General features: G+C 44.3%; 1 protein-coding gene across 1 annotated transcript; it reads right to left on the bottom strand.

Moving 5' to 3' along the window:
* Window positions 1-4,016: 4,016 nt before the first annotated feature.
* LOC144741302 (protein phosphatase EYA1) lies at window positions 4,017-21,474 on the bottom strand (the record flags this gene model as incomplete). Its single annotated transcript, XM_078623890.1, has 11 exons — window positions 4,017-4,097; window positions 6,087-6,187; window positions 6,910-7,031; window positions 7,293-7,407; window positions 7,610-7,770; window positions 7,864-7,922; window positions 16,338-16,427; window positions 19,548-19,631; window positions 20,323-20,465; window positions 20,719-20,905; window positions 21,392-21,474. Coding segments are annotated over 11 exons (1,226 nt in total), but the record flags the coding sequence as incomplete, so codon positions are not given.
* Between the last annotated feature and the right edge of the window lie 1,437 nt (window positions 21,475-22,911).

The raw sequence follows: 22,911 nt of genomic DNA, 5'->3' as shown, positions 1-22,911 counted from the left end.
AAGAATCGTCGCAGTATCGCTATTGCCCCTGTTAAGAAATGCTGGCACACTGTGGAATTGTGTTTGGGACGGACTTCTGTGCACATCACATAGTATCTGCTCAGCTCGCTTGGAGCCCTGCCAGGGGAGGAACCAAAAAGAGCAGCCGGGTACCAGGTCGAGTGGTAAAGCCACGCAGGAAAAGGGACATTTGTGACCCCACAGAAGGTCGACAGCTTTTGACCCAACCGAAGAACGGAATCAACCCCTTTGGTCAAACTAAAGCACCTGGCAAGGTTTCCAGCGAGTTTATGTTTTACTGTCGCTTACTGTCTCAGCCTGTGGACATCTGCTCACGACAGAGAGAAATCCCCCCTAAAGTAAGACATACTAGCCACCAAGTGGAGAACACAGGCCTATTAATAGGCTTCCTGCTTGTAAAAGAGATGTGGCAGATCAGGTTTTTTGGAGGGGGTTTGATATACATGTAATGCAATATTGGTTCAATTGTTATGCACAGTCAGAGGCCCCCTCTATGGAAATCTGCATGAAATCTCTGTCTGGGCAAGGTTGTAAATCACCAATGACTGTTTATTTTTGCAGCACAGCTTTAGGGAGGGCGGCTGCTTTGCTGGGACGTCCCAGTGAGAAAGGCCCAGCAGAGGACCTGCTCGTAACGGCCCCCTTACCTGTGTATGTGTGTGTTTGTTCCAGTGGTCTTTCTTTTATCAGGCATTATACTGATATACTGTTCAAACTGGGACTAGTTAATATTCCACTGGCTCATCAGAACCTTCTTCTCCTTGGATTCTAGACTGCATTTTTGAGTACTCGTAGAACTTACAATAAACCTGAACTTAATTCAATCTCATCACAAAAATGTCTGGGCTGGTTGTGTGGAGACTTTTCCTGCCAGGTCTGAGCATCGGGAAACCGAATCAAAGAGAGCAGACCTCTCTATTCGTCATGTAGAGACAGCAGCACTCCTGGAAAGACCGGCCAGTCAAGAGCTCAGACAGTACTTGGTCTTTCAGCTGTTCGGAAGTGGGAAAAGCACATTAGGGGTCATTGTGCTGGCGCATTCCAGCGGTTGCGGCTCGACTGCTTCGTCCAGCCAGGCAGACATACTCGCCTCACTCCGGCCAACACTCCCATTCCATCTGAAAACATAATTGATCTGGATATTAAACGGGTTGTGCGGCTCTGAATAAAATTCCAAGCATGTTTAATTCTCCGGCGTGGTTTTGGAGGTCCGGACACTTTCTTCCCTGTCCAGGCTAGTGTTACTCGCTGGTCCTTCTGAGCTGTAACCACCTAATAAAATCTGTTTTATAAATATTTTTTTTATGCGTTTCAGCAATCTCAGCTCTCCATAGCATGGAGGGGTTTGACATATATATAAATTGTGTGTGTGTGTGTGTGTGTGTGTGTGTGTGTGTGTGTGTGTGTGTGTGTGTGTGTGTGTGAGGGGGGCTCAGTAAGACCATGCAGACTAATACAAAAGCTGGGCTGAGCATTGGTTTTGCCTTCAAAATATATGGCACACATAGTTATTGAACAATTTATCTTATATGTCTTAAATGTAGCATTTAAAAAATACAGATAACAACAAAATAAAGAAAGACATTTCAGAACGTTTCTTTTTTCTTCTCATTGTGATGCAAAACCTCTGTGTATGTCAGATGTAGCTGTGACCCAAAATGATGCAGTTTTTGAGTGGATTTAGAGGACGTGATTAGCATGTGTTGTTCGGTGTAGACTCGCCCCGGTTTCAGTTTCTGTTTGTTTCCTGGCAGGATTAGTGGCTGATTGTCATGGGTGTCATTCCCAGGACACTGCGACTGCAGATAATGGCGGTTATTAATCATAACACTACAATAGCACACAATAGAACATTGAACTCCACCATACAGCAAATATCTGTCTAATTCTCGAAGCATTTATAATAACGTTTCATTTGAGGAAGATGAGAGCAACCTGTACTATGTCACAAATCAGTTTTATTAATTTAAACACAATCAAATAATAATGCCAAAAAAACCCAAAAACATCTGTACACATATTTTGCAGACACAACAATCTGTTTCACAATGAGGCCCATGTAGTGTAAAGTATTTCCAGTTTGCATTTATGATTGCAACATAAAAAAGCGTGCCGTATGAATCTATAAAAATGTCCACTATGTACCGACTATTTCCTTGATCTAGCAGCAATATGAAGAGACCCGGTGTGCGGGGGGAGCTGTTGTTTTGAGGCAATCACGATGTGGTCAGAGGAGGGGGGAGGGCAGGGGGAACTGAACTGAAATGTAAAGGCCAACAGTGATCATGTGCAAAGGAGGGAAAATCAGAAACACCGGTTGGTTTCTGTTGAAGAAATTCACAGTCGATAGCACATGTCCTGTATGTTCACAAACCCCCTCATAGTTAGTGGCTTTTCTCTCACTCTTAATCATGGTTTCTCCTTCCACAGATGTCAAAGCGCGAGGAAAAAGGGCTTCATGCATTTCAACTATTTCAAAGGGGGGTGGGGATGGCGGTGGGGCACAGAATGTATCTTCAAACTCAGATAAAAACACTACATTATACAAAATTACGCTTGCTGTACACGAGATTTGTTATAGTGCTTGTATAAAAAGATAATGAAACTTATTCAAGCCTGTGTTTTTAATATCAGATTCAAATTTGTTGTTACAATGGCTATTGGGGGAGGGGAGGCTGGAGTTTTTCCACTTCCATACCACATCCAAACCCCAGTTCCCCTCCAGCTGTGTGGGGTCACGACTGCAAGCTGGTGAAATGACGGACACAAGTTGTGAGCTACTTTTCAGAAACAGTAAAAAACAAACAAAACAACGAGTTTCCCTTTGAAATAGGACGGTGAAATGACTCGCAGTGGAGTGTGTAATGTAAAGATCCTTTAACGTCACAGAATCAAATAAAAAGGTCAATGACCCTTGACATCCATGCTTTTGGTCTTGACAAAACAAATTTATCACAAAATCCCATTATCTACATATTTGTTGACTGAACATAACTTCAACACACTTTAAGGCGTCGCAGAGGCCTATTATACGGAGGGATGCCTTTTTTTTCCAGAATTCAATCCAATGAAAAAGCATTGCCACCTTTCAAGAGCGCGTACCTATATGAATATAGCAAGGAACAGTCCAGTGATGACAAACTTACACACAAAAAGATTTCCTCTGTACACGATTGTCTCAACATTGTAAATAAAGTTTTGTCATTTTCTTAAATTATTAGAAAACCCCCTGCTTTTTTTTTTTTTTCCATTTCTTCCATAAACCCTTTTGCTGTGGTGGAAATCAATAGAACTTTGTAAAAGGCACAAGTCTTTTGTTGTCGAGGTACCTTCTCAGTGGCACGGCGCCACTCACAAAGTCTCTTCTTAAATAAAACGCGCAGGACTCCCAGGCAGACGTCGGACAGAGGAGCAGTCACTTTGTCTGTCTGTCCCGTGACGGAGGGGATCCCCAGAGTAAACTGTGGACAAACGAGGACCTGTGATAAAGTTGATCGGAGGTAAGAGCTCGAAGGAGGGAGAAATGTCACCACCAGTATTTGTGGGCCTGTGGTTTTCTGTAGCTGAGTTTATGTTGCGAGATGAGGCGAGGCCATCAGTAGCTCTGCTCTCCTCACAGGTGTGAACCCTGACAGAGTCCCAGCGCAAGCAGAGGGCTGTAAAACACTTTGACAGCTACAGAAAGCAGCCAATTCACAGTAACCAGGGCAAGCAGCTGCAGCGCCGTAAATTCACCTCTCTCCTTCTCTTCAACAAAAAAAAAAGTTAAGACGAAGTGTGACCGTATGTCAACACATTAACTGTGTGCTCTGCCTCTTTTTTTCTCCATTCTCTTCTCTTCATCCTGTGTACTGGAAGACAGATGCCAGGTAGCACGGGGGGGGGGCTTTTCTGAGCCTTGGGGTCTGTGGCAAGCATGGGACAGGGCTGGAGGGCAAAGGTGAAAGGTAACACGGAGTGCTGAGGCGGAGCAGGTTTATGATGGTGGTGCAGTGCTACAAGTACTCCAGGTCGAGAGCGTGATGGAGGGCCATGAGGTCTGAATGGCTGGAGATCCTCCAGAAGGGCATGTTGTGCTGTGAGGAGGAATAGTACAGAAGATAAGTTCACTTCTAGAACAACTTTAACAGGTGGTGAATGTGAGGCCGCTGTCATATAAGTCTGAACGTAACAGCGGCATAGGTTTGTCTAGGTACCAGGAGTACAAGTCAAGCAAAGTTTACCAATATGTTCATATAACATTGTACAATTTTGATACAATGAAGATTTTTGTATTTTTTTTTTTTACATACATGATTATTGTTTTTTTCCCCCCTACCAAAGTGGAAATCATACTTATGCCCTTGGAATGTAAATATATTTATTTGTTGAGCAGAATGATATGATTGCCTGAAAAAAAAAAAAAACTTGTATTATTTATATGCTAGAATCTCAATGAATGGGCTCTCTGGGCTATTCTACAGGAAAATAAATTTGAAATATTACACATACACCAATAATTTCTCATCTGCATCGACAACCATTCGTCCAGTTTTGGTGGCTTTTAAAAATGTACATTCCCCCAACAGATGATGCAGCACATTAACACATATATAATTAATAATAGAAAATACAACAGAATACGCTGCTGGACACAAATATCAATCTGCATTTAACAGAGGAAGAAAAACATGTTTGTCGAGTGGAAGACGAGAAGAAATGACCACAGAGACTGAATGTGGAAATAGTGCAAATGAGCCTGTTGTTCCCGAGCCGAGGACAGAGGAGAAACCTGAGTCGCCGAGAATGAAAGGAGCTTGTCAGGTAGAGCCCTGAACTCCTCGGTGTGTGGAGACCATTACTCTCCCCTTATCAAAGGTATGGCCTCTCCCAGGCGTATGTTCCGCTTAGAGGAGCCTTCACTGACCCTTAAAAGCTCTTTGCTTTTTGTTTTGTAAATTGTCGTTGCTTTTAAGTTTAAAAGCTGGAGATGTTATCTGGGCCTTCTCTCCCAGGTGACGGCAAAAACTGAGGGCAGAATTGATTCAGACGTGGATTTTTCTCAGGTTAGAGTGAAGGAATGAGAGCTGAGGGAACTTTTAGACTTTTGCGTTTGTGGTCCCTCACAGTGTCACGTCTGATACGCTCCTCCTGACGGATGAAATTGTATTTCACGTACTCTGATGTTGACACAGAAACCTTTTACTGCAAGTTGCGTCATGGGAGTCACACAACTCAGGCAGAAGAAAAACGTCTTATCCTTCCATCGGAGTCACACTCCAACAACTCAGGATTGCGTAAAAATACTTGCATCTTTTTCCACGATCACGACAGAAGTGCATATTCTCAGAGTGTGTTTGCTATTACCTTTCACGTTGATGTTTTTTCTTTTTTTTTTTTTTTTTTAAGGAGGTTTAGAAAGTTGCTGCTTCTTCCCGATCGCTCGTCTTCTGTCTTCGAGCTTCTACTCACAGTTTACTGAGAGCAGAAGCTGGAGGCTGCTCAAAGTCTGACCCTGGATCTCGCCAAAACTGTCAGTGATGCACTGAATGCTGCTGGCCTCTGATTATTTTACTAATGAATATGTTTGTGTGCGTCTTGCCTGCAGGTTTACACCCAAACTTGGCAGGAACACTATGTGGAGAGGGAGCCAACAGGTAACATTAAAGAAGCCGTCTCGTTCTGATTCATGCGAACAAGGTTGTCATTGAAGTAAATATTCTAATTTCATCAACAATGATAAAGTCTCCTTTATGTGCGCTCTGTTTACAGTACGACTGAAAGCGCCTGTCTAACATTACACACTCAGCATTCACACTGCTGAGGGCACCGAGCGAGGAATATATAATTATGCCACATCCCCTCCCCTGCTCTGAGAACCTGAGATGGCGGAGGAAGAGCGCTGATTACACTCCACAGACTTTCTCTCTTGTACTTGGAGGCCTTGTTAGCGGATAAATGAATGAAAGTAAAGAAAGAGGAGGAGTGCTTGGGCACCGATTTGTTTCCTTGGAAAGGTATGGCTGGTATGTTTTGTGTTCTGAAGGCATTCATAATGAACTCTCGACCTTTCCAAGCTCTCTTACCTTTTTAGAGCCTTGCTCCTCTTCTACACCATCTCCAACGACAATGTAAACAACTTTCCTCCCGAACCTTTGAATTACTCTCTCAAAGCAGCTCTCCTTCCCTGTGGAGGAAGCCGACAGAGAAATGTTAGTGGGCCGCAGCATGGACGCAAACAGACGCACGAGCTCAGAGACACTAAACACCATCAGGTTGATTCAGAGGCACGGGGCGACAAAAGCCCCTTTAAAAATACCACACGTATGAAATAGGGCAGAGTGTAAACACTTTGAGTTCAGTAAGGAGATGTGATAAGATCAGCCTTTAAGATAAAGACAATCTGAAAAGCATTAACTCTGCCTCACTCCTCCTCAGACTTGGGACAAATGGACTTAGGCTGGCTAAATCACTCTCGCATGGACTTGGTTAGAAGAATCAGAAGAAGCCTGAGCTCTGCTCTGCTCCGACTCTGCACTGACCGACCTGAAAACGGCGCAGGAGTGAAACTTGATGTTTATTTTGCATTGAAACAGTGAAGGTGGGGGAGAAGGAAGTTGGTGGTGGGGGTTGTACAAGTGGTTTCATATGCACAGACTGCGCAGGCGAAGCCTGAGGAGGCCCAGCACAGCTCAGGCTCCGAGAAAATAATCCCGGGCTGATTAGGCCTATTTCTTCATGGAGGAACATCAAGGCTGTCTGCTGCCTGGGTCTCCATGCCGTCCACACCTCTGCCCCGCACCGCCACCGAGATAGCACATGTGTCTTATCAGTTTATACCCACACGACTAAAACAATGAACTGAAGATCCATATCGAGCATTTCTCCCACTCTAAATGCAACACTTACCTATTTTGGTTGCACTGTAAATATTCTCAATAGGAAAGGCGATACCCAGGCCATAGAGCAGGACCTTAGCCAGGGCGGGGATGAGCTGTGTGGTGGTCACCAGGATATTCACACAGTTTGACCTGCAAGAGAGCAAAGGGGGTCACGTCATTCCACATCACTCTGAGCGGGGACAAAGGAAATGATGGATGAAACTTGTTTTATGTCCGATATTGTTGCAAATACTTCAGAATCAGAAGACAGAGCCTGTCCAAAAGACAAATTTAAAGCACTGCTGCTTACTTTAATAGCTGGGGAGTATGGACTTGACTTATTTACACCACTTGCAAGTTTATATATGTGCGGTATGGGACTGTGTACAATTTTCCTCACTGGAGTCCTACCTTGAGTGGATTAATGTTAGTGCTTTCAGTGCCAGTGTTAACCAGGAGTCCGTCAAGGCTTCAATTTCTGCTCGCAATTGCAACCAGGCTTCCCTTTTGGCTGGGCCCAGAAGACCTGAAACGCAGAGAAACATTGTTTAGGTTGGACCAGCCCTCTAAATACCACTGAAATTTCCCAAATTTGCCCAGACCATGTGGTGTGTGGCATGTGTATTTTTGCGAAAACGCACAAATGATCACTCCAACAGAAGCATGTACAACTGCAAACTAATTTCTTTTTTTTTTTTTTTCTGCGACAGAGCAGCCATCCTTATTACCTCCGACGTTGTTTTTGTAAGTTGTGTAGATTTCTTTTACTCTTCTGTAGCGAAATGCTAACTTTCTCATCCAATCCACTCCTCCCCTCACACCTGTTGCCAAACACAGGTTGGCACTGGTCGCTGCTGCGTGGAAACCGTCGGCACTGAAGTTATACGTACTGGAAAGAAAAAGAATCAATCACCACTGTTTCGCCACTGATGGCAGCAGAGCGTAACTTTGAATAAAAAAAAAACAGGAAAATTGTCCTTACCTTAGATCCTGGCCGTTGTCATCAGAGGACACGTCGTCGATGTGAACTTGGTCGCATTCCTGAACAAAACACAGAACAGACCTATTGTCAAGTGACATTCGCGTACAATATGCGGCACAGACCTCAAAAAGACTTCATGGGTTGGACACCGTGTACCCAAAGTCCCTCTTCTGTGCCTTTACCACGTCCATCTTAGCAACAAATATTTAGATTACAAGTCTGGCTGGATCCGTGGCTCACAATGCTGCGACCACTAGAGGGGTCTAAAGATGTGTGCAGAGGGACGCCAAGTCCCAATTCAGCAACTTTTAACCCTCTGCTGGATGGTATTTACAGCAAGTACACATATACACACATGCTGTAGAACACAGTGTATGTAGACCGGCTGGGTGGATGAGCAGCCTCTGCAATAACGGTCTGTGTGTGCGTGCATCTCCAAACATATGTGCACACTTCTTCCCCTTGGGGGTGCCTGGCTCTTCTTGGAAAGGTAAAGGGATTCTACAGCTCTGCACTGATTCTGCTCGTACACAGTAACACAATCCAGACTTTCTGGTAAATGTAACCTACTAGAAAAATTGAACCTGATGCTAACCGCCAATGAAATTATGACCTCTGATTGCTGCTGCGCCACACACCAACACAGCCCCGGGGCCAGTCAGCCAGCCGGCAAAGAGTGCTGGAGAAAGCCGACTAAAAATCTGTTATTAGTTTTCCATTTATAGGAGCGCACCGGTGCCTCCCTCTGCCTCCCCCCTTCTCACCCTGTCAAACAGCTTGAAATGTGAAGGAGATCAACACATGCATGTCGCAGAGAAAAAGAGGTGAGCTTAGTGTCTTTTTGCTCGAAATTTTACCGAGACGCGAAGCCAAAGATGTGAATGAAAATGATATGAAAAATGAAGAATTAAGGATTAATCGATAGAGGATGTGATATCTCTATGAAAAGGGTTCAAGAATCTCTCTAGTATGTTTTGGTAAGTACCAGAAAGGTTCTTCCCACCTGTATTATTGCGAAAAATAATAATTTTGCACAGACACTGACACGTGAGGGACAAAATTTCTCCGGTTTCAAGCATGAACAATCCCTCCAGATTTTTTAAGCGTTTTAATTAAGTTTCATCCGGCTGTTAAGACACCCAAACACAGAAAGGACTTCCTTGTTTTAAGTCAATCTGAGTGAGGCCAAATGCTGACGTTATTGCATTCCTCTCTAATGCTAGAGCAGGGTAAGGGTAAGGGCTTTGGACCGTAAACCTTTTTTATTTTACTGGTTCCCCTCTGAACAAATTTTTCATCTCCCTGGATTTGTGGGGAGAGGGAGGGGAGACTGGCGTGAGCAGAAACTCAAACCAGCTGTTCTTTAACAGAATTAAAATCTTGACCCCCAACCTCTGCTCTAATGCAGCCATTCTCTCGCCAAGCTTCTCCCAGCAAACCCAGAGATCCAAAGAGGAAAAGACTTTGACCCTGTGACCCCCTCCCCTCCTCTCCAGGCTCAGGCACCCCGATAAGGGTATGGAAGGGTAGAGAGGTGGGGATGGAGGAGAGCAGCAGGAAAAAGACTGGGGGAGACAGCCCAAAGTGACCTCACATGGAGCAAGCTCAGAGCTCGACATTTCTGAAGACGAACATCCAATTGGAAATCGGGTGCAGGCGGGGGTCCTTTTCTCTGCTGGCCTGACTTGTTTCCAGGAAAGTCATGAGCAGATCTTAAAACTTGAAAAAGGAGCAATTTGTCCCAGCTTGGGGATCTGCTGCCAGTATATTTGTGGACAATTTATGTTCACAAATTATCCAACAATTTAACTCAGAAGAAAGCACAATCCACAAGTATTAGCGTGCTTAAGTCCTTTGATAGAGGAGGCATGTCTGTTTGTTTAGGAAAACAAAAACGGCGCTCTAGGTTTAGTGTCCCATAAAGCCTCCATTCAGGGACGCTCCATTTTGGTGCAAGTGACTGGAATCCTTCAATTGTCTGGTAATTACGTGCTGACGAATCAGAAAGAATCGTCCAGGTTGAGAACATTCCTGCCGTCCATCGACAAATGTTCACCTCATTTAGAACATCACTGCCTAATTGTATGCTGTCACCTTGTCCCTCGTTCAGTGACAAAAGCTCCATGTGCTTGTTCTTGCCATCTGATGTGATTCCTGCAGAGATCTAAGCTGATATCTGAGAACAATATTACCACCGTAAGCATGTTAATTATGGGTCTGGCAGACCTAAACATGATCTGGAACACATAAGGTCTCAGTAATTAGGCCTAACAGAGGCTTGTGTAACTGCTGTCTGATTATGGGTGATTTGTTCCCATTCTCAAAGCTAATAAATACACCACAGCTTTATGACTGCTGTGTTCAAAAAGCATCAGAAATACTGTATGTTGTTTGGTCATTTTTACCAAGCTACTTATTTGAAAGTTCTCTACCCATTAACAGCGTTACATGATTAGATTATAAAATAAACATAGCTGTAATCAGTTACAGTGCTGGAGACAAATGTGTAATTCAGTTGTAGTTAGAGATATTCGGGACTACAATTATTTCAGCTGCACACAAAAACTGCTAAAACCTAGTCAATATGTGGAGTAATACAGTATTATTTAGAGGTTCTTATTGCATAACTATTATAACTATTTGAGTGTTGAGTTTTGCGCTCAACATTTTAAACTGCTCAATTCAAAATTGAAAATATTGAAAATTCAGCAAATGTAGTTACATCACTCTTGTTAAGTCAGTGTGATATTTACACTACTATTACATTTTTAACCTGTAACTGTAAGTAACTCTCCCATCGGCGTTAACAGGTGAACAGGCGCTGGGACCTTTGTCTGCCTGAATCCACAGACTCCAGCAGTCACTGTTCCCAGCATAAACCTCTGCACCGGCTCCCTGGGAGGACTGGGAGAGTGAAAGGAGGAGGTGGCTGTGAGTAATGCTGCACGCTAACCCTTACACTTACTCATTAGGAGCCACTTCTGAGGGCCTCGTAAACACCACAGAGCCATGAATGGCGCAGGTTCAGTCAGTTAAGTACAGCCATCGACGAGATGGAAAGAAACATGGCAGAGGAGTGAATTTTACTGACTTAATCCCTTAAAGACTCAAGTGTCCTTCTGGCATGTCTGAGTCGGTGGATGCTGAATAATACTGCTCTGGACGATGAAAAAAATACCTCATCAGCTGAGACAGTTATTGTTTTAACCTGACATTGAAAGCTCAAAAGCAGAAAAAAATACATGGCAAAATGCATTTTCGCAGACGACTCGGCGCAGATTGACAAGTCTTCAGAGGTGTGACACTTTGAGGGGCAGCCTGTGAAATTCTCAAAACCTTTTGAACATCACTTTTCCATCAAGTCCCCCATTCTCCCCTCACAGAGAAAACAGCGGTCTCTCTAAAACCTACAATCACCGCTAACTTACACCAGATGTTCCTACTGTACTCAAGAGTGACGATTACTTCTTATGCAAACACAACCATGTTCTGTTAAATTCATCAGAACCAATCTCTTCTCTTTTACATTTTTTATCTGCAACTGAATGACGAAAATAGCCAAAAAAAAAAAGCACAATAATTGAAGACAGAATGCTTCTGCCTCCGAATGAATCCATCTCAACATCATTCACCCTCTCTTCCTTTCTCTGTCTCTGTCGTTCCACTACTCCGCTGAAAGGTTTTCACCAGGGAGGAAGCTATCAGAGCCCTCTTTGTTCCCTTGGCATCTGTCATTAAGCAATCAGCAAAGGACGGCCTGAGTCTTCCTGTAGCCCTGGAGAGAGCTCAGAGCGACTGCAACAGCCAGAGGCAGTGAGACTACAGCGGTCCAGAAAAAGATTAGGATTTTTTTTTTAATTATCTGCCTTCCAAACGGATATTTCGATCATCTCTCCACAAACAGCCTCTGATGGACACAAGCTGCCTGCTTTCTCTCAACCTTTCAGGTGAATGGTCTGTGTGTGTGTGTGTGTGTGTGTGTGTGTGTGGGGGGGGGGGGGGTCAAAACCACAGTGTGAGCGATAACAGCCATCATCACAGAATTCCTTGTGACCCTGCAGGGTAATGCCATGTGAAAAAGGCTCATCCATGGTTCGCAGGTTCTCAATACCGCCACTCCAGCAGCAGAGGCTGTCATCCCCTCACCCCCCTGGTCTGTGACCCCCAGCAACTTCCTACGCCGTTCCCACCACAGGTACCCCTGTCTGCGATTACCTGAGGGTCAAACAGAGGATGTGGGTAACAAAGAGAGAGTTCTTCAAACCCACTTCATTCCAGTCCACAGTCTGTGCTTGAGCAGTTATGGAATTCAAACAGTGGTGCCAAACAAAGCACAGGTACACAGAAGTCCATACTGGTTTTACAACACACACACACACACACACACACACAACTGAGAGTAGAAAGTCAACAAAAGCACAGGACGGCTTTGCACCAAAACAGACGAGACTTTAATAGTAAGAGGATTGTAAAAGATTTTCTTGTCAGATTTGTGAATCATATTAACTGGAAATGTTGGAAAAGAAAATAGTAAATAAGTTGGGTGTGATGGATGAATCGCTTTTCGTTCATTCCCTTTTTTAGGCATAGCATGTCTAAACCACACCTCAGGGAGAGTGACATTAAATGCAATATCAAATCGCCGTCATTTCAGCATTTTCCACTCAAAACAAATCCACGGAGAAACAGTTTACTCCTGCCAAGAGGGCTGTTGTGGGCACGCACAAATGTGTTCCTCCATGCACCGAACCGTGCAGGTGCTGTGTCTCACTGTTAATACAGGACAAAAAATCTTTTCTTTAACCCCATCATTTATCACCAGACAGTCATGCTATATTTTCCGTGCTCCCAGAACCTCCGTTGGTGCATGAATCAAATGTATTAGAAGAGTGGCTGCAGTGGACGAGGGGCGAAGTGGAGCTCTGGGGAGCGTAGATTGACAGCGTGGTTTTGAAACCTCCACTTTCTCTCTGTAGTCCCTCCAAAACACATCGGTTGTCCCTGCTTGAGACACGATTGAGCTCCAAGCACGACAACTGCTGCATTAGTGGCTCGGCTTATGATGAAACACCCGTATTGGTGTGTCCAGAAAAACACTGTATAAATATAATTTGTCTTTAGCTCACGATTTGGTTTCAGCAGCATTATATATGAATTAAGAAAAGGATTGATGGTGGATGGAGTGTTCTATATTCTTCATTTTATAATGAATTAGACCATCCAACCACCTTTTACAGCTTGCATGCTGATATGAAACTGACTGTTTCATGGTTAGTGTGAATAAAATCACACGTAAAAACAATCAAGGAAAACACCATAAAGCTTGTTCGGGACCTGACTCTACTGTGAGACAGAAAACCAACACTCAGAGACTCTGGAGGCGTCAAGGAAAAGGTAACCGAGCATTTCACAGTGTCTCTCATTAACAGGCTGCTGCTGGGTGAGAGTGACAGAGGAGGTTTGAACTCGGTGACTACAGACCGGGAGCTGTAAAAGTTCAGTGGCGCTGGCTCATTCGGCAGATTCGGTCCTGCAAGTGTGAGTGTGTCAGTTTGTTCCATGTGTCTAAAATCGACTGTGAGTGTGAAAGACTGTTGCACACTAACTTAAACCGTTCCCACCTTTGGAGACTTCTCCCCCTCGCCTTCGCTCTGAGTGGTTTGCCCCCATGCCCTTTATCCTTCAGACAGGGGGAGTTGTTTTCTCACCCAGGGAGGGGGGGGAGACGGCAGTCCCTGTACCCCACTGAGGGGAGAGCTCAGGGGGCTCGGCCAGCGAGAGAGAGGCCCCCAGTTCCCACATACCGCTCAGCGTTAGCGCCTGAGCTGCTGCAGCGCACCTACAGTAAACTCACACCCTGAGTCACTGCGGAGCTGTCAGTCTTCACCGGCAGCTTGGCCTCAGCGGGCTTCATTATAGGCATCACGTTAGACCACCAATTAACTCCAGACTCAAGCCCACACCGCAGCGCTGTGACATCTGCAGCACGAAAACAAAGTATCTCAACAGTAAACGATAAAAGCACTATTTACTTTTGACAGCATGTAATTAAAAAAACCCAAACAAAACTAATTCAAAACTCTGTCAATTCAGAGTTTATGTAAATAGAAAATAGGTTTGGTATTAGATTGGATATGGGATTGATCTAATGTGAAATATTATCTTTACGGAGATTGTTTCTCAATCAGGATAATCAGTACACATATTTTTCTCATAAATTTACAATATGTACAAACTCAACAAACAATGCTGCATCTGTTCAAATGTCCCCCCACCCCCAAAACCCACCTTTGATACTATCTTACAGAAATGTTAAAAAAAGTGTCAAAAAAAAAAAAACATGAGAAAAAGAGGTAAAGAGAGAGTAGAGAGAGACCGAGAGAAAGAGAGAGAGAGAGAGAGACGTAAGGGTGAAACTGATCCCTGTTGACCCCTTCGGCATGCCCCCTTTCTTTTTATGACTTTCCTCTGAATCGTCACTCACCAGCTCTATCAACATGGCTCAGCCTCTCTCTCTCTCTCTCTCTCTCTCACACACACACACACAGATAATCTAAAAGCTCAAGTCTTTGCTGTATTGTTAGTATACTGCGTCACGATTGTTTGTGATGGGCAGCAGCGCCGTAAACCACTGAATATGTTCACATCATACTGATTTGTCTCAAAACTCTACACATTTAACTCTGGTCGACGCTGACCGAGGCCATATTTAATGTTCTTGTCCATAGGTTGGCAGGATACCAGTGTTAAGACTTAGATGGACCCCTCACACACACACTTAGGCCACTAACCCTGCACCTGTGTTTCTGTACAGTCTCTGGGGTCTCCCTTTATGGCTTAGACTAAATTAGATGGACCATATGCATTTCTGCACACGCTTAAATACATAACTGCTGTTGGCTGAGTTATTTATAGTTGGACTCAATTTAGCTCTATCTGAGATGGAGGACTGTAAATCAGCAGAGAGGAAACACAACTGGTTAGACATTGCTGAGAACTGGCACTTAACACTCAGACTGGCCCAGCTGAGTTTAAGAGGAGAGATCAATACGCCTTTAACAGAATGTCACTCCACCGCTGGTATGATTGTTAGTGACAATCGGCGCAATGTCTGCAGAGAGGTCTTTATGTTGGACACTCTAGAAAGCATTCTTTCAGAAGACCGCATGCTGCTATTTGGGCCATCATACTACCCGGGTTTGAGCTGGGAAAAAAAAAACAAAAAAAAAACTAAAGCTTTTAAATGTCTAAGCAAAATGTAATAATTTTGTTACTGAGAAAGAGCAGAAGAAATATACGCAGTAAATTTTTAAATAATGTTACAAGACGTCTGAGCTGCCAATTCATCTGTGAACAGTTTCATCACACATGAAAAGAAATCAAAACACAGCACAGATGTTGAGCAAAACCACATTTAAGAGTTGTCACAAACTGACATTTTCTAGAATGATTGGGGCACATCTATTAAAATAAAGTGCAGCTACAATGGCTCCTACACGGCAAAGGCATAAGGAAATATTTAAGCAGCCAATTGCAGCCAATTAACTTTGATCACAATGACTGCGTTCGGAATCTCCATCACTCATTTGTCTGAGATAGTACGGACATTTTCTTCCTCGCTCGCTCACTTTTTGCCCCCCCACCACCCCAACTCAGGTTTGATTCATGTAACAGCCGAACAGGTTGGTGAGTAATGAGACTTGGCAGCCTGGCCACACATCTCTTCACACTTAAGTATCAAACAAAACATTTCCTCTCCTGTGAGGTCAGCGAAAAGCAGGACACTGAGGAGAACTGCTGGGTCAGAGGACGCGGATTCGCTGTAACTGACGGCAGGGATTGATTAAAATAAAAATGGAGGAATAAACGACAGCGACTCAAATCATGGCCAATGAGTCGGGTAGATCACGTGTTTCAAAAAACATTGGTGATAAATCAGTGACATTCTTGCTGTCATAAGACAACTGGAACAGGACAAAAGGACGCGGGTTTATGTACACACACACACACACACACACAGACTGATTCCTCTATGTCTGTGCCCGAGGGGCAGATTTTACACTAACTGTACATGAATCAGGGGGGCAAAGAGAGGAGGGAGGGGAGAGGATTTCATGCTGTGGTGGAGAGGTCTGTGGTGGAACCGGACAGCGACACCGAGCACGCAGCATGACATGCAGACAGACACAGCAGCCGCAGAAACACTAAAGTCTGACAAATTGCGCTGGAGTAGGATTGTGTGTATGTGCTGGGGGTGCAGGGCTGGGGATGAAGGAACAACGGAGACTGAAAGCACATGTAAAATTCATGTTCTCCCTCAGGCTCCACTTTATGAAACAGTTGTGGCAGCTTTTACCAAAATTTTGCGGACTGGCCGTGTACGAATTTACAGCATATACTTCCCCCGACCATTAAATTGTCACAAGGTGAAAAGAACGGCACAGTCAGCGAAGAAAATGCAGAAATAGACGCACCTCTAAGTCGTTGAAGAATAAGTGCGTGTCGGCCAAGTTGAAGATCATTTCTTCCATCCTCAGTCCTAATGACACAGATGTCGGCGGGTCCTGAAAAATGGACAAAGAGGTAAAACATGTTTTCTCTTAGTTCCTACTTTTCTCTCAAAGACAGAATGTAATACAGTCAGACATTCAGCTCCATCTAAGTCTCACAATTAATTTCCCAGAAGGCTGTTCTCATAAAAGAAGACACGAGGCAGACTTTGAACGGCTCAGCCTGTGTTTATGACCCTCTGAAAGGGACCAGAATAAGAGCACGTCTTCTCTGAAGGGGTGGTCTTGGGGGTCACTGCCTCATCGTAAAAAGCCCATTCTGCACATAGTTGTGCTGATGCATCGCCTTAGTGCTCTTTTAGTGATATAACACAAGTTCCTCTGAAGTGTCCTACGACCCCCTTACACCCACTCAGAGGTGTTTATTCATTCCGAAAATAATTTGGCGGCCACAATAAATACTCATAACTTCCTGCATCTAACAAATGGGTCATTTTCATGATCTCTGTCTGTAATATGATACGGGCTGTCATGGTAAGATCGTTGCACTGTCTGTAAGATAATAGCTGAGGAAGAGCGAACTCCACTGTAAATACTTAATGAGCCTGTGACAATGTGGGATTTTCCCTTTAAAAAGATAATGTATAGTCCTCAGGTCTTGGGCGTAATTTTTTAATGAACATCTTTTCGTTACAATCTATCGTCCTCTTAATTTACATGAACAACATAAACACACAAATCCTATTTGAATATCATTAACTATAAAAAGACAAAAAAATTGAACAAGGAAAAAGCCCACTGGCCCATCAGTGACTTTCACAGGCAGAGGATAAAGACAATAGCGGTCTGTGAGAGGAGGGCTTTCCTGCATTAGGTTGAAACAGGTCTGGCAGTTCCAGAAGCGGGGATTAGAGAGTTAAACCACCTGAAGACACACCTGAGCCCTCTGCTGATTAGCTGTCACACCCCACAATGCTTATGTTTTCACTAAAATGACAGCAGGCAAACCACACAAGTAGAGCTCAAGCCCCACTTCTCTGGGCTTGTGTCTGTTCTCTCAACCTACCGGCTTGAATTAATCGATCAGTCCGAATTCATCTAGTCGTTTGGTGGGAAAAGACCTTCTTCTACCAGCCACGTGAATCTTTTCCTATTAAATCTAAACAATCCGTCAGTGAGGGAGTTGAGAATGCAAGCAGGCCAGAAGGCCAAAGTGCTGCTTCTGTCACTGCTCCAGCACCACCTGTCCTGAGACGTCAGTGCCATCCGCTGGGGCGCCAAGTCTCCCCCTCCCTCTGAGGCCCTTTCCAATAACACCCCCTCATCTCCACCTACTTTAAGCTCTCGTCCGGGCCCGTCCAATCGCAGCACAGCTGGCTTTAGCCATCAGCTTTATGGGGGTGAGCTGCCTTGATGCCAATTAAAAGAGCTGATAAGAACGGCAGTGTGTTTATGTGCATACGGGGGTGGGGATGTGGGGGGGTTGAGAGAGTGGGTGGGAGGTCACAGGGAGTGAGAGAAAGTGTGGATATGCGCTCACTCAGATACACATCTATTTATAGTGAGCTCACAGCACTTACAGGGAAAACTGTTATGTGACTTTTCTGTTTATGCCACTGAGATAGAGACGGCATGAATGACAGACGTGTGTGTGTGTGTGTGGTGGGGGGGGTGGCGCAAGATGGTGGTTACGGTGGGTCGTTGGTTGCCGGGGAAATTCCTCACTTACTTTCCTGGGTCGTTTACAGATCAGCCTTTCTGATAGGCTGATGAGGAAGGCTGCTCTGTGGTTAATGTGAGTGAGCGTATCTCCCTACGCTGATGATCAGTTTAATCGGAAATGTGAGCTTTATTAAGATTAAAGAGCGAAACAGAGGGATGTGAAGGAAAAGATTGAGCGTGGAGGGGGGAACAAAAAGCGAGGGAGTCTAGCTGCTGTCACATCCTATATGAGGTCTGATGAAATGCGCCCTTATGGAGTCGGGAGTGTTTCCTGCTTCAGAGGAGACGTACACTGGAGACCCTGTCTACGCAAGTGTGTGTTTGGAGAGTCCCTCATCAGTGCGCCACAGCTCCTTGGCATGAGCTTTAGCTCAGTCTTTAGCCAGCATGCAGGGCTGAGAATAAAGTAAATAAACAGCGGAGGGTCGCGGGGCAGCCCTCTTTCACCCCAAAAACAAAACACTGCCCCCATGAAACACCCCCTCATACCAGAACAAAGGCTCAGAGCACGGGCCGCAGACGCTAAGCTCTCTGACATATGAGGAGCCCTATGTCATTTTGGACTTCAAAACCAGGCACCTCCACAGCCAAAACAACCGGTGATTAGAAATGTGCTCAGACAAAATACAAGAAAACGAAGATTCATTGAGCATTTTTAAAAAACAGTGTATTTGTGTACTATGACTGAATGGGAAAAGCAGATCGGTTGGTGAACTTTGAAGGCTCTATAGAAGCTATGACCTCAACAAAAGCCATGAGAATAGGAATCGGTCTTATTTCCCAAATTGTTTGTTTGCAAAGTTTAAATTTAGAGAAGCAATTTACATGGAACAACAAATAGCAAAGCCTGGAAAAGTAAACGATTCATCTTACGAGCATACACAGCCAAAATAACCTTCCAGTATGTTCATAATATATGTTTGTTAAGATGTCTATACATTTGTATATTTCTATTCAAAGCCCAGTAAGTGCAGGTTTATGAGAAATCTCGCGCTGCAGTTTGAGCACTGGATGAATTTCTCTTGGTGAACTCTGCAGGCTCACATGGGAGAGCCTTGCCCAAATAGGATGGCTTGAGAAGCACTTAATTAAACCAACGATGCGGTATTTCTGAGGGAGAATGGAACACTTGAGACGTGTCAATAGAATCCAGTGTGCAACTGTTGTGAGCCTCTACAGCCGAGCCCCGACCGGCCATTCACGGTTCCAACAGCTGCAAAGAGCAAATACTTGCCAAGCCTCATTGGACCTATTAAAAAAAGAAACAATTATCTGTACATCGAGTACTTGGCTGTCTTTTCACAATGGACTTAGGACGCAGTGAAACCGATACTCCATGCAATGGCCGTTTTCCCCTCTCTGTTCCTTTTTTTTTTTTTTTTTTTGCCTTTTAATATTTAAGTGTTTTGCTGATAAAGTGCGCGGCTACTGCCACAGTCTGATGTCACTCACCCGTCCATATCTGTTGGCATAAGAACCCGTAAGCAAGGAATGGAAAACGATGATTGTTTCATCCAGGTCCCAGATGAATACTCGCTGGAGAGATGGGGGTGGAGTGGGAAGAAAGAAACAAAAACAGAGAGAAAAGGAGCAAAATCAATGGTGCACTCTGTAGGGCTGCAAGGTGATCCTTCTGGTCAATAGGCTAGGAGCGTGTATCTGTGCACCGCTGGGACCACGATCCATTTGCTTGAGTTGGTCACCACAACACTCCTCCCATCACTCCACCACACGCTTTCCACTCCGTGCCCTTTACATTAGAGTAATCAATAGTGACAAACTAATTAAGTAGATATGTTAACATGCCATGATGTCAGAGATATAATGTGTGCTATTAACCTTGCTCAAACTCATATCGTATGAACAACGAGCTCTCTGGCTTATCAAGAGTTCATTTCGACGCACCGTCAATATACAAGTGTTGTCTCACAGGACAACGGTACCATTGTTAGTCACTGCTAGTGTCTGGTCACAGAATATACAGTATATATATATTATTTACTTCAGTGATGACTCTCGTAATTCCATGGCTAATTGTTTATTTAGAGGGCTTAGAATTTTATAAAAGAAGTGTGCTAGTGATGTCACATTCCACAGTGCATCAATAATTAACTCTTAGTTAATACCCATCAAGTGTTAAAGCGAAGTGTCAGCCATATATCCAGTGAATTAGTAGGCCTCAGACAGGGCGAGGCTGTCTGTCGCCAAGGTAGCGGGCTCACCCTACCTCAAGGTCGGAGTCGGGCGGTGGTGATGGGTTGTTGTTCCGTCTTCCTCGGCCACGTGACTTTCCATCTGAGGCCCGCCGCAATCGATCCGAATCTGAATCTTTAATGGGGGTTGATGGACTGTGGATGGTACTGTACTCTACTGAAAGGAAAGGGAGGAAGGAGAGTGTTAGAAAAAAGGAGATGGAAAAAGGAAGTCTGTAAAACCTCAGGTAACTGACATGTCAGTATCATTATTGGAATAAATGTCAAGTTGAAGCAAATTGTATGAAATGTTTATACCCGTAAAGATTTAAATGAGAGTCATTTATGAGGTAATTTTCTACTTGAGAAAAGTGACTGTTACAGCATTTATCACATCAAAAATGAACACAGACATGCAATTCGATTCTTACCAGCGGGGTTCTCTGTGAGGGCCTGGCTGGTGATGCCAGCGGGTGGCTCCTGGAGGGTGTAGGTGGTGGTGGTGGAGGGCGTGCTGGGGCTGGTGTTGTTACTTGTCATGTAGGGTGAGGTGTAAGGTGAGCTGTTGTAGTACTGAGCATACTGTCCCTGGCCGAAGGCTGGATAGCTGGGATACTCCTGGGGAGAAGCAAACAAGATTAGGCAAATACAAAAATAAGAATAAAATAAAAAAGGAGGAGGAGATTTGGATCAAACTGGTGAAGCCAACATTTAGTAAAAAGTTGAAAAAAGTAAGTCGGAGGGTTTGGTGCAGAAATGTGAGATATGCCCTTCACCAGTGTTGCTACTTTACAGTGCAGATTCCAAAACATAAATGCAAACACATGTCTGCGTTGTCCTACATCTGGATGATATCCCCCAGCACACACACACACACACACACACACACTGTGGCATGTCCATGTTGGAGGGGGTGGAGTTGATAATCCTACAGACAAAGCAGTTGACATCCTGACTGATTTATGTTTGAATGTCTCACGGGTGAAATGTAACATATTGGGAATGCATGTTTCCCTGAGATTTCCAGATTGGGAAACGTTTGCCTGAGGTTCAAACTGAGATAAAATGATCGCAGATAGCAGGGAAAAGTCAGAGTGCTGCTACCTGCTGTGTGCTATTGAAGCCAGTGGAGTTTGTCAGGGAGTTGTTTCCTGCATACAATCCTGATGTTGTCGTGAAACTACTACCTGAAATGAGAAAAAAAATAATGTAGGCGTTATACAGCAATAATATCATACCCGAAAACATGATTAAAACCTGAAATAAAAGAGTCCATTGTTAAGACGAGAAAAAAAGATTAGTCTTGTGTGAAACAACTATTTGCAGTGGTGAACAGAGGGAGGCCTGAGGGATCGCTCCCAACAGTGACCTTATCTTTCTCCTCTTCCTTCCTTATCAGTGATTGAATCAGGCCTGTTGAGTGACGCGGGGAAGGAGGGGTGGGGTGGGGTGGGGGGGTGGGGGTGTCAGGCAGAGAAGACAGAACCTGCCTCCGAAGCCATCGAGGCCTGCGCAATGTGAGGAACACAAACAGACTGTTGTACGTGAGCTACAGATGGATGGCGTGGGGGGGGGGGGGGTCGTTTGACGTGCAGGGGCACAGCAGTGACAGATATATAGGGAGGGTGGGCAAGGGCTCGGAGATTTGCAGCCTGGATGAATATGTATGTGGCTCTTTTCACTGGTGATGATGATGGTCCTACTGGGTAATTAAGTCATTCTAAAGTGTCTGATAGCATCTAATGGCTTCATGATACACATGCATGAGTAATGGGGGAGAGAAACTGCCCCTGAGACGCAGGCTTCTGTGTTCAGCTGCAGTTAGGGTTGCAGGAATAGTTTAGTTGCAAATATTATTCAGTTACATTTCATACTTCGTACGTACTTAAAAAAAGTTTTAGTGATAAATTCATTGATTATTGATGAATGGTCCTGTTTTTTAAAACAAGACCTAGAAAATATAAATAAAAACGAATGTGTTGTTTTGCTTTGTTTTGATTGTTTTTTTTGTATCATCATCCTGTCAGAGCCAAATGCTGACTAGCTTTAGTGAAAATGAAGGGGACATTAATTCCTTGTTCCTAAATGAGGGTGTAATTACACCTTTGTTCTCAGAGACAAACAGAGGGAGTTTCTTTTATCCTCTGGTCATTTGGGGCCCTCCCACACCGTGACAAATGTGAAGCAGCTTTCAGAAAAGGATGAAGGAGGGGCGGGGGGGGGATAAGCAGACACAGTGAGGTTTACTCTTTGGCCCTGTTAGGTAGGTACCCAGTTGCTGAATAAGATAAACAAATAGCGCTCAAACTGGCGATATATCCAGGTGACACTCATTTGTGCAGTTTTGCTTTCTTTGCTTCACAGCAAATTCCATGTTGACTGGACTGTGACAGCTGTGTACATCGGGACTGTTCTCTCCATGTGCTGTTTTTTATTGTTATTACAAAATGTTCTCTACAGAAAGTTCAATACCAAGTGAAAGTCTGACAGAACAATAAGGCAAGGACAAAGAAGGGAATGACTGCAAATGATAACAAATTAGCCTGAAGCCAAGTTCAAACGGTCATAAACGTTCTCACTGGCAGAGTTTGAAGGTTTCTCCATGGAGAACAAGGAGCCACATA

Source organism: Lampetra planeri, unplaced genomic scaffold, assembly GCF_965212315.1.
Source record: "Lampetra planeri unplaced genomic scaffold, kcLamPlan1.2.h2 scaffold_497, whole genome shotgun sequence".
NCBI lineage: Eukaryota > Metazoa > Chordata > Hyperoartia > Petromyzontiformes > Petromyzontidae > Lampetra > Lampetra planeri.
Note: the sequence above shows the minus strand (reverse complement) of the source record. Positions and strands in the feature narration are given on the sequence as shown.